The sequence below is a fragment of the Somniosus microcephalus genome, unplaced genomic scaffold (assembly GCF_052327205.1).
Source record: "Somniosus microcephalus isolate GS21.2 unplaced genomic scaffold, FLI_Smic_1.0 unresolved_chr1, whole genome shotgun sequence".
In the NCBI taxonomy this organism is placed as follows: Eukaryota; Metazoa; Chordata; class Chondrichthyes; order Squaliformes; family Somniosidae; genus Somniosus; species Somniosus microcephalus.
Window position 1 is genome coordinate 162,229,504 of NW_028225179.1, and position 17,120 is coordinate 162,246,623.

Here is a 17,120-nt window from a genome sequence, read left to right on the forward strand (position 1 = left end):
ATATAGTCACGCAATAAAAGACAATTCACAACTCCCTGTCATGAACTAACACTAAATTGTCACTAAATTGGCCTCGTCAGTTCCCTGCTCTGTTACCGTATTTACTCTTACGCTGTTACAACGTTATATATCGCACATTAACATTCCTAATCCCTAATAAAAACAGAAAATACTGGAAACACCCAGCAGATCAGGCAGCATCAGTGGAGGGAAAAACAGAACGTTTCAGGTCGGTGACCTTTGGTCAGAACTGGAAAGGGTTGGAGATTTAACAATCTGTAAGCAGGTACAGAGCCAGGGGAAGGGGGGAGGGGTGGGCGCGCTGGGAAATAACAAAAGGGAGGGTCTGTGATAGGGTGGGGGGCTGGAGTGAATAAATATCAAAAGGGATGATGGTGCAAAGCAAACGAGGGTGGTAATGGGACAAGTAAAGAAACATAGAAACATAGAAGATAGGAGCAGGAGTAGGCCAATCGGCCCTTCTAGCCTGCTCCGCCATTCAATGAGATCATGGCTGATCATCCAAATTCAGTACCCTGTCCCTGCCTTCTCCCCATATCCTTTGATCCATTTAGGCTCAAGAAATATATCCAACTCCTTCTTGAATATATTTAATGAATTGGCCTCAACTGCCCTGAGTGGCAGAGAATTCCACAGGTTCACCACTCTCTGGGTGAAGAAATTCCTCCGCATCTCAGTCCTAAATGGCTTACCCCTTATCCTTAGACTGTGACCCCTGGTTATGGACTCCCCCGCCATCGGGAACATCCTTCCTGCATCTAGTCTGTCTAGTCCTGTTAGAATTTTATAAGGCTTAATGAGATCCCCTCTCATTCTTCTAAACTCTAGCAAATATAAGCCTAATCGACCCAATCTCTCCTCACACATCATTCCTGCCATCCCAGGTATCAGTCTGGTGAATCTTCGCTGCACTCCCTCCATGGCAACTACATCCCTCCTCAGATAAGGCGACCAAAACTGCACACAATACTCAAGGTGTGGCCTCACCAAGGCCCTGTACAACTGCAGCAAGACATCCTTGCTCCTGTACTCGAATCCTCTCGTTATGAAGGCCATCATACCATTTGCCTTCTTAACCGCCTGCTGCACCTGCATGCTGACCTTCAGCGACTGGTGCACAAGGACACCCAGGTCTCCTTGCACTTCCCCTTTTCCCAATCTATTGTCGTTCAGATAATAATCTGTCTCCCTGTTCTTGCCATCGAAGTGGATAACCTCGCATTTATCCTCATTATACTGCATCTGCCCAATCACCCAACCTGTCTAAATCATACTGGAGTTTCTCTGCATCCTCCTCACAGCACACACGCCCACCCAGCTTTGTGTCGTCTGCAAACTTGGAGATATTACATCTAGTTCTCTTGTCTAGATCATTTATATATATTGTGAATAACCAAAGGTGGGTCCAGAGGAGATGTGAATGGTTCCAGCAGAATGGTGACGGTGGTTATGATCTGAAGTTCTTGAACTCAGTGTTGAGACCGGAAGCTGTAAAGTGCCTACTGGCAAGATTCCTTATCCCTGTCATGATGAACTAATGCTACATTATCAGATGCTGCCTGACCTGCTGAGTGTTTCCAGCATTTTCTGTTGTTATTTCAGATTTCCAGCATCCGCAGTATTTTGCTGTTGTATTAGTGTTTGGTTCACTGCCACTTCTCTCCTCGGAATGCCCACCTTGAAGAAGTTCTGCTCTTCTCTCCGACCGGATTTCCGTTTGTCTCTTCAACCTTGTTCATCTTCATTGCTTTCGGTTTCCCTTCTCGTGTTTGATCAGGTATCTGCCAAGACTCGTTTTCACAGCCACATCTCTTTCCTCAGCATCTGTCTCCGGTTCCGACTTATTCCACGTGGATTCCAACTGAAATTCCACCCTTCGTGTTTTGGATCCCCCCAGGATTACAGATATCTCCGGGATATTCAGCGTTCCTCGAACTACTGCTCTCGCTACATCCTGAGATCCACGCTCAATGCCATGCGTCGCCACATCAACACTCTCGCCCTCTCCCTTCAGCAGCACCGATGCACTCTATCTCAAAGCTGTCCTGGTCCACAGTTCCAGTTCATCCTTTGCCTCATCTGGCGCTTCAACAAAAAACTTGTTTTCTTCCTTTCAGATGTCAAGGATCACGAACTTCAACAACTCTTGGACACCAGCGCCCCTCCGGAACCTTCTTCCCCTTCACTTTCCTCTGACCCCATCCCTTCTTCCAATCTCACCCCCTGCTGTGTTTTCACTCTCCCCTCTGACCTTCCCCTCTCTGACCCCGAGCGAGGGAGGCTGCCTGGCCTGCTGAGTGTTTCCAGCATCTCCTGTTGTTACTACATTATCAGAGCTGCTCATAAGCGGCCGTTTGGAAGAGACAGGCGAGTAGATGTCATGTTAGAGACAAAGGCGGGAGTTAACAATGAACTCAGTAAACGGGAGTGAGAAATATATAAGGACACATTTGAGATGGAAAGTCCGGCTCTCACAAGCGATCTTACAGAGCTCCGTGACCCTATGAGCCTCTGTCCAGTCTAACCAGGTCCGCAGAGAGAGTTGAGCGACACACATTTTGCCCCGCAGAGTGAATGCCATCGCGATATTCGCCAGAAGAACCGACACACCAGGAGTGCAGCAGACTGGAGTTGACTTGCCCAAGACAGAGTCTTGAGACCAAGACTGACAGCGACCCTGTTCAGTTCCCGAGTTCGCCAGTCACTTGTTCTCCACCATTACTCGACTGAACTCGCTCTGTGGGCCCAACAATGCCTTGGTGACAATCATATTGGTTTATGTCGGGCAATTCAAAGCTCGCTAAATACTGCAGCATATATCAAACCCTACACATTAATGGCGAATCCTAATGTGTGTATATTTCCCACATGATTGTGGCATTTTCTAGCTAATCTTTCCCAATGAGGGCCCTGGAACGTGTAATCAAACAATGGGATTGAATGAAATCAATTTTGAGAAGGTGGATTTGATCAGATCCAAGTGTAAGAATACATAAGAATCAGAGGATGATACAGCACAGAAGGAGGCCATTCGGCCCACCGTGCCTGTGAACCTTCAGAGACAGTCACCGCTTCTTGGGCCGTTTTTAATGGGGATTCTTTCCTGCAGCACTGATATGCTGCCAGCAGGTGGCAGTAATGCACTTTGTAACAATGACAGACTTGCGATCAAACAGCGTCTCAGGGACTGGGAGGGCAGCACTGCCTGAGATGTGAATCCACAGACCCAAAATACCCGACACACAGTTTGAGTAACTCGAGAATCTTTTCTATTTCCGAAAACAAACTTAATTTACTCAAACATATATGAAACAAGCTCCAAATACATTCTGTACAGTATAAAGTCATCTTGGATTTCAAGCCTCACTTTCAATGCATCAATGCTCTCAACTTCAACCACCCAATGAGGCAGCGAGTTTCACATTCTCACCAACCTCCATGTAAAGAAATTCCTTCTAATATTGGAGGAAAGTTGACACTCCAAGGCCTCAGTTGATGTTTTTTTCTGGGCCAGTGTCCCTGGGAAGGATCCATTGAGCACAGAGGCCTGTGTTATGGAGTGGCCTGGGAGGACCCGGCCTCGACAGAAAATCCACTGCATCTTCACATAAGGACATAAGAAATAGGAGTAGGAGTCGGCCATTTGGCCCTTCGAGCCTGCTCTGCCATTCAATAAGATCATGGCTGATCTTCTACCTCATCTCCACTTTCCTGCACTATCCCCATATCCCTGGATTCCCTTAATATTCAAAAATCTATCGCTCTCTGTCTTGAATATACTCAACGATTGAGCCTCCACAGCCCTCTGGGGTAGAGAATTCCAAAGATTCACCACCCTCTGTGTGAAGAAATTTCTCCTCATCTCAGTCCTAAATGGCCGACCCCTTATTCTGAGACTGTGACCCCTGGTTCTAGACTCCCCAGCCAGGGGAAACATCCTCCCTGCATCTACCCTGTCAAGCCCTGTAAGAATTGTGTATGTTTCAATGAGATCACCTCTCATTCTTCTAAACTCTAGAGAATATTGGCCTAGTCTACTCAATCTCTCCTCATAGGACAAACCCACATCCCAGGAACCAGTCTGGTGAACTTTCGTTGCACTCCCTCTATGGCAAGTATATCCTTCCTTAGGTAAGGAGATCAAAACTGTACACAATACTCCAGGTGTGGTCTCACCAGGGCCCTATATAATTGCAGTAAGACGTCTTTACTCTTATACTCAAATCCTCTTGTAATAAAGGCCATCATACCATTTGCTTTCCTAATTGTTTGCTGTACCTGCATGTTAACTTTCAGTGATTTGTGTACAAGGACACCCAGGTCCTCTGAACACCAACATTTCCCAATCTTTCACCGTTTGAAACATAGTTTGCTTTTCTATTTTTCCTACCAAAGTGAATAACTTCACATTTCTCCACATTACATTCCATTTGCCATGTTTTTGCCCACTCACTTAGACTGCCTATATCCCCTTAAAGCCTCCTTACATCCTCCTCACAACTTACATTCCCACCCAGCTTTGTATCATCAGCAAACTTGGATATGTTACATTTGGTCCCCTCATCCAAATCATTGATGTAGATTGTGAATAGCTGAGGCCCAAGCACTGATCCTTGCGGTACCCCACTCGTTACAGCCTGCCAACCCAAAAATGATCCGTTTATTCCTACTCACTGTTTTCTACCCGTTAACCAATCCTCAATCCATGCTAGTATATTACCCCAATCCCATGAGCCTTAATTTTGTTTAATAACCTCTTGTGTGGCACCTGATCGAATGCCTTCTGAAAATCCAAAAACCACATCCACTGGTTCCCCCTTATTTACTCTGCTAGTTACAACTTCAAAAAACTCGAACAGATTTGTTAAGCACGATTTCCTTGTCATTAATCCCTGTTGACTCTGCCCAATCCTATTGTTATTTACTAAGTGCCCTGTAACCACCTCCTTAATAATAGATTCCAGCATTGTCCCCGCTCCTGATGTCAGGTTAACTGGTCTGCAGTTCCCCGTTTTCGCTCTCCCTCCTTTCCTAAATAGTGGGGTTACATTTGCTACCTTCCAAGGCGCTATATAAATGCAAGTCTTTCTTTCTAGCAGATAAAATCGATCCTCAATGCTTCAATCCCTCTAAAGATCTTCTCTGTACCTGTCATCTAAAGTCACTCCTTGACATTTGTGGCACTTTGTGTTTTAGGGTGAGCGGCTGCAATCATTAGCACAATTCAGTTTATGGATCTCTATCTCACACCATGTGTCACCAGAGGGTTTGTAGTCGGCAGTGAGTTCGGTCTGGAGCAAAGTGCCCTGGAATCTCGATACCCGCCCATCTCCGCCTCCTCCCTCCCTCTCTCTCCCTCCCCCCACTGCCCACACTCCAGGAACCTTCACCCTCCCGGCCAGGGTTCAATTATTCCCCTCCGTGCTCTGATAGGCTGAAATCGCCGAACTGAAGGTGTTCGGCAGCAGAAAAACATCGAAACTGAAAGCGGTTTGAATCAGGAAGTGCTGAGGGTGAACATGGCTTCCAGACAGCAGGCCGAGAGTTTGTCTGAGGAGGCAATTTGTCCCATTTGTCTGGATTTCTTCACCGACCCGGTAATACTGGATTGTGACCACAACTTCTGCCGCTCCTGTATCACACAGTGTTGGGAAAAGAAGGAGACAAACTCCTGCCCGGAATGTAGGGAGGAGTTTCCGGAAATAAACCTCAGAGTAAATCGGGCCTTAGCGAATCTGGCCGAGAAAGCTCGAAAATTAACCCTGAATCCGAAAGAGAAGGAAAGTAAACTTCACTGTGAGGAACATCAGGAAGAACTGAAGCTGTTTTGTGAAACTGACAAGAAATTGATCTGTTACACTTGTATAGATGCGCGGGAACACAGAGAGCACCGCTTCATGTCCATTAAAGAAGCTGTTGGAATCTACAAGGTAAAAGGGAACAGATTTGATCACCTGATTATTTTATCACATTTTCATGGTGTATCACTTTTATTCTGTGATTTTCTCCCCCAATCCCAGGATCAGCTGAAATCTTCCTTAGATTCTCTCACAGAGAAGAAATCGACGGCTCTAGAAACTGAATTAAAACAGAAACAGCAGATTTCTGCAGTTAGGGTAAGGTCTCCCTGTGCTGATTTTCTGGGATCTCGGTTAGTTTTGTTCCCTTTATCGCGGTACATTAATTATGTTTCACATTTCATTTGGTAGGAACAGTCGAGTAGTCTGCAGACCCGCATCACATCCGAGTTCGCTAAAATGCACCAGATTCTCAGTGAGAAAGAGCAGCGTTTAATCAGAGATCTCAGGGAACAAGAGGGGGAGATTCTAGAAACAATGGAGAAAAACCTCCGAGAAATTCAAGAGAATTTAAATTCTATTCAGGAGAAACTCTCAAAGTTGCAGAAAGAGATGGAGCAAAAAGACGGGCTGACATTTCTGAAGGTGAGGATTATATTGCGGGTCAGTTCAGTGAAACTTCACACAGTCACAAAATAACCGATGATAACTGAAATAAATGCAGCATTTGCTGAATAATTCGAAACTGATTTAAACCGACTGTTTTGTCTATTCCGGGGCGGTTCTGTTGTTGTCACTGAACTAACCGGCTCCCACACTGTCCGCAGATTCCCGGGAATACCTGCAACCTCCCGGGAATGAGTTGTGGTGATCTTGATATTTTGCTTGTAATTATTTCCGTGTTGCGCATGTTTAATATTTTCCTGGCACTCAGATTGCAATCCAGTTCCAGTTCCATGTTGTGAGTGTCTGGGTGTGTCTGGTGCGGTGGGTGTGAGAGTCACTGTGTCTGTGAGTGACACTGATGTTGAGTTCCAGTATCTGACACACAAATCAGGCTTTTCAACTACTTACAATCATAGAATCCCACAGCACAAAAGGCCCATTGTGCCTGTGCCGGCTCTTTGAAAGAGCTTTGCAATTAGACCCACTCCCCCTGCTCTTTCCCCACAGCCCTGCAATGTTTATCTCTTTCCAAGTATATTTCCAATTCCATTTTGTAAATAGTTATTAAATCTACTTCCTGTCAGTCAGTGCTTTCCAAATCATAGAAACATAGAAAAAATAGGAGCAGGAGTAGGCCATTCGGCCCTTCGAGCCTGTTCCGCCATTCAATATGATCATGGCTGATCCTCTATCTCAATACCATATTCCCGCTCTCTCCCCATACCCCTTGATGCCTTGATCATCACAAGTCACTGTTAAAAAATCCCCACTCTCTTATTTTGCCAATTATCTCGGCGATTTGTGAATGTGATCCCCCAGGTCTCTCTGTTCCTGCACCACATTTAAAATTGTTCCATTTAGTTTATTTTGCCTCTCCTCACTCTTCCTTCCAAAATGCTTCACTTCACACTTCTCTGTGTTAAATTCTACCTGCCCTGTGTCTGCTCATTTCACCAGCCTGTCTGTGTCCTCCTGAAGTCTTTCACTATCCTCCTCACTGTTTGTGTTTTATTTATTTCAGGAGGAAGCTTGTCAGAAGAGGAGGTAGGACATGCTCTTTACTGAAACTCTGCAGAATTTGGTAAAATAACTCAGAAAAATGTTAAATGTCGATTTATAACATCAACTGTTCAATATTTACAGGATTAGTGATGAAGGTCAAGTACTGTCAGTAACAGATAGTGCCCTGTCTATTGGAAAGTTCAACGGCCCTTTACAGTACACAGCGTGGAGAGAAATGATAGACGCCATTAACCCCGGTAAAACTCTTATATTCATTTTCCTGATTTATAAATCCAGATGAGAAGAGACTGAACGGGCTCCCAGACCCCGGATTAAATGATCACTGATGTCCGTGTCTGGTCTGGAAGTCAGGAGTCTTTGCTCTGGATAAGGGAGGGCTTGGGGTGATCTTACTGAATTATTCAAGATCCGAAACCGCAGAGAGAAGATAAACATCCACAGGTTTAACACAGTCACAGAGTCTACAACAAAGTAGGGATAGTCTCAAACTGAGAAAAGGGAGGGTGAAAAGGCAGTTTGGATTGAGCGAGGTTGGGTTTTTGAGTGACCCCATTGATCGGGCAGGCAGTGAGTCAGTGAGCCCACTGCTTGATATCCCGCCTTTCACGACCTCAGGACGTCCCAAAGTGCTTTACAGCCAATGAAGAGTTTTTAAAGTGTAGTCACTGTTGTAATGTAGGAAACGCCACAACCAATTTCTGCACAGCAAGCTCCCACAAACAGCAATGTGATAATGACCAGATGACCAGTTTTGGTGATTTTGGTTGAGGGACAAATATTGGCCAGGACACCGGAGAGAACGAACTCCTTGCGCTGGATTCCTATTTCCCGGCTGCGACACCATATCCCGGCGGGCATTGGTGGGAACCAGGTGGGAAGCGCTGCGTGTGATTTTTGCCTCATTACTGCTCCATTTACACTTTAAATCCGGGCGATAGAGAGACGTAAATCACTCCCAAATACTTTATGCGGAGGGTATGGAAAGTAAGGGAGGCAGAGTTGTCTGAGGGTATCAGCAGCTTCAAGAGAGAGTTTGATAAGAAGCTGGCAAAAAATGTAAACCCAAATAGGACTGAGCTGCCTGGGCTTGGAGAGTGGGATTGTGAGGGCTGAGGAGAGGGGAGGTCTAATTTGGACCCCCTGCCCTATTGGACACACTGCCCTATATCACAGCAGAACATACACTTCAAAAGTAATACATTGTGTGAAGCGCTTTGAGATATTTGTCAGGAGCATTAGAAATGTCAGTTTCTCCTTCAGATGTAATTGCAGTGTATTTATTTCCAACACATCCCTTATGCTGGACTCTGTCTTACCTGTGAAATATTTTACTCACAACAGTACTTTCCTTGTGGCCTTTGAAAACAGCTGCTTAAACCCGAATTTAGAACCACTCTAGAAAGTCATCGCATCACCTTTGAAAGCAGCTTCACACAGTGACACTAATCCCATCATCACTCACTTCCACCTAGACTCTCACCCATTTTCTCTGATCTGCTTTGAGTTATTCACAGTTCTTACTTCAGTTCTTAAATTCACATCAATGTATGTTCTGATATTTTATACCAATATTCCTACTGGATAAAACATCAACATTCGGTTCAATGTTTGGTATTTTTATTTTTATTCTCTCGCTGCATTATTCTCTTTATTTTACATATCCATGGTGCCAGTAACCAATCAGAAGCCAGGCTGCCTGTCTTACTGAGATTGTATTCTCTGCTGGACCCACCTCCTGCTCCATTGACCCCATTCCCACTAAACTGCTGCCCACCCAACTTCTCTTCCTGGTTTCCTGTTTGCTCACATTGTAAATGGTTCCCTCTCCTCACAGCCTATCCAGCTCCTTTTCAAATCCAATGTCACCACAACCTTCCTCAAAATTACCCACCCTCTATCCCTCTGTCCTTGCACTTGATCTCCAACCTTACTTTCTTCTACAAAGTCCTTCAACGTGCGATCACTTCTGAAATCCCTGGCCATTTTCCCACAACTGTATGTTTGAACCACACTAACCATATTTTCATCCCTGTCATCATAGCCCCAAAGTGGCCCTAATAAAGGTCACAAATAACATGCTCTGTGACAGTGAGTATAGCGCATTTTCCCTCCTCATCCTCCTGGAGCTCTCTGCAAACATTGACCATTCTCCTCCAATGTCTCTCCTCAATTGTCCTACTCAGTGGGACTGCCTTTACTTGGTTCACATTTGCCTATTTGATTGTAGCCAGAGTATCTCCAGCAATGGCTTCTCTTCCCGCCCCCGCACGGCACCCCAGGAGATTCTCAAGTATTTATTCTTGGTCTTCTTCTCTCACTGATCTACATGTTGCCACTTGTCAACCTCATCCACAGAAACAGGCTCAGTTTCCAGATGTACACCGATGGTGCCCAGCTCTACCTCTCCACCACCTCTCTTGACCCCTCCACCGCCAGTGTGTTGTCCAACAGATTATCTGGAATCCAGTTATGGAGGAGCCGGAATTTTTTCCAGTTAAACATTGGGAAGATTTAAGCCATCAGTTTGGAAATTGTCAACAAGTCTACATCCTGGCCATCAACTCCACCCCCTCCTTGGCCACTGTCTCAGGCTGAACCAGACCCTTGCTGTTCTATTCAATCTGGAATTGCACTGCTGATTGTGATCAATCTAAGAGTGTCTGGGACTTTGTCTCCAGTACATGGTGTATCCTGTCTCTCCCATTTCCTCTGCTGAGCTTTTTAATTTAGTTTCCCTCGGTTGTTTTTGGTTCTCTCTCCCTTTCTGCAGCAGCTCCCTCCTCATTGTTTTCTCTTTACCTTTTTCCTTCTCTTCTCTCTATTCTCCTGCTGTCGGTACTTTCCCCCTCTCCACACATCGACAGTGCTGATTAGTGGTGTGTGGGTCCCGCCTCCAGAGAGAGATTGCGGATAAAATTAGTTTGGGTGGTAACAACAGAATGGGCGATAGTAAATTAGAGCTTGTCAGTCACCGATTCCTTGTTAATTTTCAAAGGCCCTTGATGGACTCTGCAGACACTGAGAATAGCGGGAGACTGGGACTGCAGAGTTCCTCACAGTGGCTCAAGATCACAGCAGGATGGCAGAGGCGACAGAAAGCTCCAAAAAGCACAACTAACTCCCCTCCCCCTCCCGCGCTCTCTGCCCCTCCCCCTCCCGCGCTCTCTGCCCCCTCCCCCTCCCGCGCTCTCGCCCCCTCCCCCTCCCCCTCCCGCGCCCCCCCCTCTCGCGCCCCACCCCACCCCTTCCCTCTCTCCTTCTCTCCCTCACTCCCCCCTCTCTCCCGGCCAGCTCCCTCGCTCTCCCCTCCCCATCCAACGCTCTCTCTCACCTCCCCCGCCCCACCTCTACCCTTCGCCGCACTCTCTCTCATTCCCTCCCCCTCCCGTTCTCTCTCCCCACCCGTTCTCTCTCCCCACCCCCCACCCTGAATTCAACCCGGAGCCGGAGTGAGAACTTTAAAAAGCAAGTTTGAATAAATCCCTGCCGCATTTCTGTCTCTGCCCTCCCTCCCCTCCTCCCTCCCCCCACCCCCCTGCTGTCTCCAGTGGTTCTCTGGCCTTTATCTACGAGTTGGGGATGAAAACGATGTAAATCGACCTCCAGGACGTAAACATAACCCAGAGCCCGGGTAGTCACTTGAAAAAGGAAAGTGTTTGAATAAATCACAGCAAGAAACTAAGTCACTGACTGTGTTATTTTAACTTTCCCCCAGCTCCAGCCTCTCTGACTCTAGATCCGAACACAGCGAATCCCCGGCTCATCCTGTCTGAGGACCGGACCAGTGTGAGACTCGGAGACAAACGGCAGATGCTCCCTGACACCCCGGAGAGGTTTGATCGCAGGGCCTGTGTCCTGGGATCAGAGGGATTCACATCCGGGAGACACTACTGGGAGGTGGAGGTGGGGGACAAGACTCGGTGGTTTCTGGGAGTGACCCGAGAGTCAGCCGGGAGGAAAGGGGGAAGAGACCTGAGACCTGAGACCGGATACTGGACTGTGAGGCTGTCCTCCGGAAGTGTCTATGTTGCTGGTACCTCCCCCTCACTGACCCGCTTCACTCCGAGTGTGAAGCCCCGGAGGATCGGGGTGTACCTGGACTATGAGGGCGGACAGGTGTCATTTTACAATGCGGACAACATGTCCCATCTCCACACTTTCACCCACACTTTCACTGAGAGAATCTTTCCCAGCTTCTGTCCGGGATGGAATGAAGTTGGGGAAAACTCTGCCCCGCTGACAATCTGCGGGGTTAAAGGTCACTAACAGGTCCATCCCATAATTTCACCCTGCCTCCTGCCAGCTGCAAACTGATGGGCGTCGGTCTCAGTCACAGGTGGTGCGGATGGTCCAAATGTCACCTGAGGTCAGGGCGGCTACAACCCAGTGACAATGTCTTGTTGGTGAGATTTGTTTGTTTTATCGGTGCAGGGGAACAAACTCATGGCAACTGCTCCAGAGACTCCTGTAAAATTAAATAAAAACCTCAAGAACATCGAGAATCATCGGGGCCCAGAGACAAGAGAATTAAAACATGGGCAGAAATACACCAAGGGAACCAGAGACTCCAGCTGGGAAGTTAAAGGTAAAGAGGGGCAGGGGAGAGGAACTAGGGTGAGATAGAACACCAGTGGGAAGGACATGACAAAGGGACCATCCGAGACACGGCAAATTAAATAATACCCGAGGGAAGGAAAAAGTAAAAGGGGCACCAGATAGAAGTGAAATCAAAAGGGAACAGGAGGGAGTGTCAGAAACATGGGAAAACCCAGGGGCTGGAAATGATCAGAACATTCAAGCGTGTGAAGTGTTTAGAATAGAGAGTGGACAAGGTCATCACCTGTGGAGAGAGAGGACAGGTTAACATTCCGGGAATACACCCTGCATCGGAACTGGGAACTGAAAGATCAGCAAGGGCCTGTGTAGGGCTGGGGAATAGAAGGAGGGGGAGAGAAGAAACAAATGGATGGTGAATTGTAGAGAGGAACTGACTGGGTGGAATGAGCTGTGAGCTGCAGGAACCCGGTGACCTTCCTGCCTGTAATGTTGCTCCACAGGCGGAAGGTGGCGCTACATGGCGGTGTTTGAGATGAATTAGTGCAACACCTCTGCTGCCTAGCGTTGTTATTAAACTGCACCATAGAAGTGGCATTTATTCAAAACACAGCGATTCGGGGCTTAATTACATCCCAGAAGCATGAACTAAACGTGTTGTTTGTTTTATTTACACCTTGCTCCAGACTCTGGATCCTTACAATTCCCATCCCGGGCTGATCGGGCTGATTTTAAGAGCCCCCGCCTGGTGTAACCGGAGTGATAGAGCCCAGAATTGGACCCAGTGCTCCAGCTGGGGCTGAACCCATGTTGTATATCGGTGTTTTATTTATCCCTCAACCAGTATTAGTAAAACAAAATCAGATTGCTGTCTGTGGGAGCTTGCTGTGCAAGAACTGTGTCGCGTTTCCCACATTACAACAGTGGCTACACTTCAAAAGTACTTCATTGGCTGTAAAGCGGTTTGGCAAACCTGAGGCTGTGAAAGGCGCTATATAAATGCAAGTCTGTCTTTCTTATTCAGATCAACCTCATATTCTAAAATTGCATCTGTGTTTCAGAGTTTGATGAATGGGCTTTAAATGTTATATCCTGCAGAGTTTAATAGGAAACAAAGTATATCATTGTAACCAAGTATTGAAAGTGTTTGATGAATTGTAAAGTGTTGTCTGCTTGTACCCTGCACACAGAAATAAAAGTATCTGCTTCATCTGTCTGCAGAGTCTGTGTCTAAAGCAGGTGGTGTCAGAATTGCCGAGTGCTGCTTGGTGTGTTTACTGAGACACACAGACCAGGGAGGGTCCAGGCTGGATTGCTGGTGAGACACACTATCTGAAGCAGAGAGACAGTGGAGGTGCAGAGATGGGTCTTAGCATCCCAGGGCTCGGGGTTTTCCAGAGCTCATCACCTCCTTACACTCAGTTTCTAGGCTGACACAGGAACAGGAGTACACCATTCAGCCCCTCGAGCCTCTGCCGTCATTCAATTAGACATTGGTTGATCTGCATCTTAACTCCACTTCACTTGGGTATAAAGAGCAACATTTCAAAGTTTGCAGATGACAAAACACTTGGAATTGTAGTAAACAGTGAATAGGATAGTAATAGACTTCAGGGGGATATGGACAGAAATGGGCAGACACATGGCAGATGCAATTCAACACAGTGTGAAATGATGCATTTCAATAGGAAGAATGGGGAGAGGCAAATATAAAATAAATGGTCCAATTTTAAAGGGAGTGCAGGAAGAGAGAGACCTGGGGGTGTTTGTACAGAAATCTTTGAAGGTGGCAGGACAAGGTGAGATGGCTGCTAAATAATATACAGTATCCTGAGCTTTATAAACAGAGTCATAGATTACAATAGCAAGGAAGTTATGCTGAACCTTCCTAAATCATTGGTTTGGCCCCAGCTGGAGTATTGTGTCCAATTCTGGGAACCACACTTTAGGAAGAGATTTACTAGAATGGTACCAGGGATGCGGGACTTCAGTTAAGTGGAGAGACTGGAGAAGCTGAGGTTGTTCTCCTTAGACCAGAGAAGGTGAAGGGGAGATTTCACAGAGCTGGTCAATATCATGAAGGGTTTGGATAGAGTAAATAAGGAGAAACTGTTTCCAGTGGGATAATGGTCAGTAAACAGAGAGCACAGATTGAAGGTAATTGGCAAAAGAATCAGAGGCGAAATGAGGAACAACCTATTTACAGGAGAGGTTAGTGTTTGGAATGCACTGCCTGATAGGGTGGTGGATACAGATTCAATAGTAGCCTTCAAAAGGGAATTGGATAAGTACCTGAAGGGGAAAGTATGGGCTATAGGGAAAGGGCAGTGGAGTGGGATTAATTGTTTCGCTCTTTCAAAGAGCCGGCACAGGCACGAGGGGCCGAGTGACCTCCTCCTGTGCTGTGTGATTCACTGGTTCAATGAAATATTGACCCGGACACTGGGGAGAACTCCAAGGACGCCTGAAAATGGCACGAGCCAATTGGGCACAGACATTGGTCACCAAATCTGTCCCTCACTGTGCCAATTTTACCCCCATAAACTGGAACAATGAGTTCCAATTTCTACCCCATTAACCACAAGCACAGAGTCAACTTCCACATCAACCATACAAAACCCTCCACTAACACCATCAACTCCAAGGCTGTTATATACCCGAAGGACATTAAATCCTGGAGGCCTTTATCCTCTGAGCCAATGGGTGCCTTCCCCCCTCCCCCTCCCCTCCCCCTCCAGGCGCATCACTGTCCTTGTGAACCTTCAGAGACAGTCACCACTTCTTGGGCCGTTTTTAATGGGAATTCTTTCCTGCAGCACTGATATCCTGCCCGCAGGTGCCGGCGGTGCACTTTGTAACAATGAAAGACTTGCGATCAAACACCATCTCAACCCAGCCCAGAAACTCACTGCACCCGCAATGCGTTACTCGCAAGTGCAGTAGCCGTGGTTAGCAAGGAAAACGCAGCAGTCATTTTACACACAGCAAGATCCCACAGAGAGCCAATGAGATGAATGACCAGTTAATCTCTCTTTGGCGGTGCTGGTTGAGGGAGGAATGTTGGCCCGGACACCGGGAGAACTCCCCGGCTCCTCTTTGCCGCGGGATCTGAATCACCCACTTGAGGCAGACGCGGCCTTGGATTAACATCTGACCTGAAGGGCAGCCCCTCTGCCCATTAGCAGACTGAGCTAGTTGTGGGAACAGGAGTGGGCCATTCAGCCCCTGGAGAGTTTTTCCACCTTTCAATGAGATCGGGGCTGGTCTGCACCTCAACTCCATTTACCCGCCTTAGCTCCAAAGATCAAACCTTCCTCGCAAACAGTGGACATAAGGACATAAGAAATAGGAGCAGGAGTCGGCCATTTGGCCCTTCGAGCCTGCTCCGCCATTCAATAAGATCATGGCTGATCTTCTACCTCATCTCCACTTTCCTGAACTATCCCCATATCCCTTGATTCCCTGAGGAAGAGGAATTTCTTCACCCAGAGAGTGGTGAACCTGTGGAATTCTCTACCACAGAAGTCAGTTGAGGCCAATTCATTAAATATATTCAAGAAGGAGTTAGATATATTTCTAAATGCTAAAGGGATCAAGGGATATGGGGGGAAAGCAGGGCCAGGGTACTGAATTTGAATGATCGGCCATGATCTCATTAAATGATGAAAGAGGCTCGAGGGGCCGAATGGCCTACTCCTGCTCCTAACTTCTGTTTCTATTTTAATAGAATCATAGAAACTTAGGAGGCCTTTCGACCCATCGTGTCTGTGCTGGCTGGAAAGAGCTATCCAGCCTAATCACACTTTCCATATCTTGCTCCGTAGCCTTGTAGGTTACGGCACTTCAAGTGCATATGCTAGTACTTTTAAAATCTGTTGAAGGTTTCTGCCTCTACCACCCTTTGAGGCAGTGAGTTCCAGACCCCCACCACCCACTGGGTGAAAAAAGTTCTCATCAACGCCCATCTAATCATTCTACCAATTTCTTTAATTCTATGACCCCTGGTTATTGACCTCTGCTAGGGGAAATAGGTCATTCCTATCCACTCTATCTAGGCCCCTCATAATTTTATACACCTCAATCAAGTCTCCCCTCAGCCTCCTCTGTTCCAAAGAAAACAACCCACGGTGGCATAGTGGTTAGCACTGTTGCCTCACAGCGCCAGGGACCCGGGTTCGAATCCGGCCTCGGGCGACTGTCTGTGTGGAGTTTGCACATTCTCCCCATGTTTGCGTGGGTTTCCTCCCACACTCCAAAAATGTGCGGGTTAGGTTGATTGGCTATGATAAATGGACCCTTAGTGTTAGGGGGATTAAATACGTGGGGTTACAGGGATAGGGTGGGATATGTGTTGGTGTAGGGGTTACGGGGATCGGGTGGGATATGTGTCGGTGCAGGCTCGATGGGCCGAAATGGCCTCTATCTGCACTGTGGGGTTTCTGTGATTCTGTGAACCCCAACCTATTGTCGGGACAGAGTCTGTTTAGCAACCTAATCTCCCCCAGAATCCACCTCCCTCGACAGACTCACATTGGAAATTGTTGGGTGCTCCTGGGCTCAGAAGTACTGGGGGTTAAACCCAGCAGCTTCTCCTCCATCTCCACTCCAGCTCAAACTGAAGGAACAAAAAGACCTACGGAGGCGGCCAGGGACCTACCTTCCGTCAGCCTGCAATAAAACTCTTCCTGTCAGCTGCTGATTAATGGCGGCCGCAGCACCCACAATTCCCCGTGCCCCAGAAACCACTCTATCGAATGCCCTGATTACCCCGCTGAGAGAGCGCATGCTCCCCGGGGCCACGGGCCATGCTGGGAGCCTGGCTCCTGTCCTTTGTCCCGAGTTGGACTCGGTGGAACCGGCTGAAGAAACCGGGAAGCGGTGGCTCAGATGGTGCAGCGCTCCACCCTGGATTTCCAAAATTCTATAGATTCTGGAATGGTTCCTGCAGATTGGAGGATAGCAAATTTAACCCCACTATTCAAGAAAGGAGGGAGAGGGAAAACGAGGAACTACAGACCTGTTAGCATCACATCAGTAGTTGGGAAAATGCTGGAATCT

The 17,120-nt window shown here is 47.2% G+C and overlaps 1 protein-coding gene across 1 annotated transcript; it reads left to right on the plus strand.

Annotated features, from left to right (window-relative positions):
• The first annotated feature begins 5,406 nt into the window (after positions 1-5,406).
• LOC147096422 (zinc-binding protein A33-like) lies at positions 5,407-13,272 on the plus strand. The gene is made up of 6 exons (XM_085975196.1): positions 5,407-5,951; positions 6,042-6,137; positions 6,231-6,464; positions 7,507-7,529; positions 7,629-7,744; positions 11,224-13,272. Exons 1-6 carry the CDS (start codon positions 5,541-5,543, stop codon positions 11,772-11,774), a joined length of 1,431 nt encoding a protein of 476 aa, XP_085831322.1. The 5' UTR covers positions 5,407-5,540; the 3' UTR covers positions 11,775-13,272.
• Positions 13,273-17,120: the final 3,848 nt, after the last annotated feature.

Excerpts from the sequence above, each read along its gene's own strand:
- LOC147096422 (XM_085975196.1), top strand. The coding sequence starts at position 5,541 with ATGGCTTCCAGACAGCAGGCCGAGAGTTTGTCTGAGGAGGCAATTTGT. Across the intron at positions 6,138-6,230 it reads AGCAGATTTCTGCAGTTAGG|GAACAGTCGAGTAGTCTGCA; the intron begins GTAAGGTCTCCC and ends TTCATTTGGTAG. Across the intron at positions 6,465-7,506 it reads ACGGGCTGACATTTCTGAAG|GAGGAAGCTTGTCAGAAGAG; the intron begins GTGAGGATTATA and ends TATTTATTTCAG.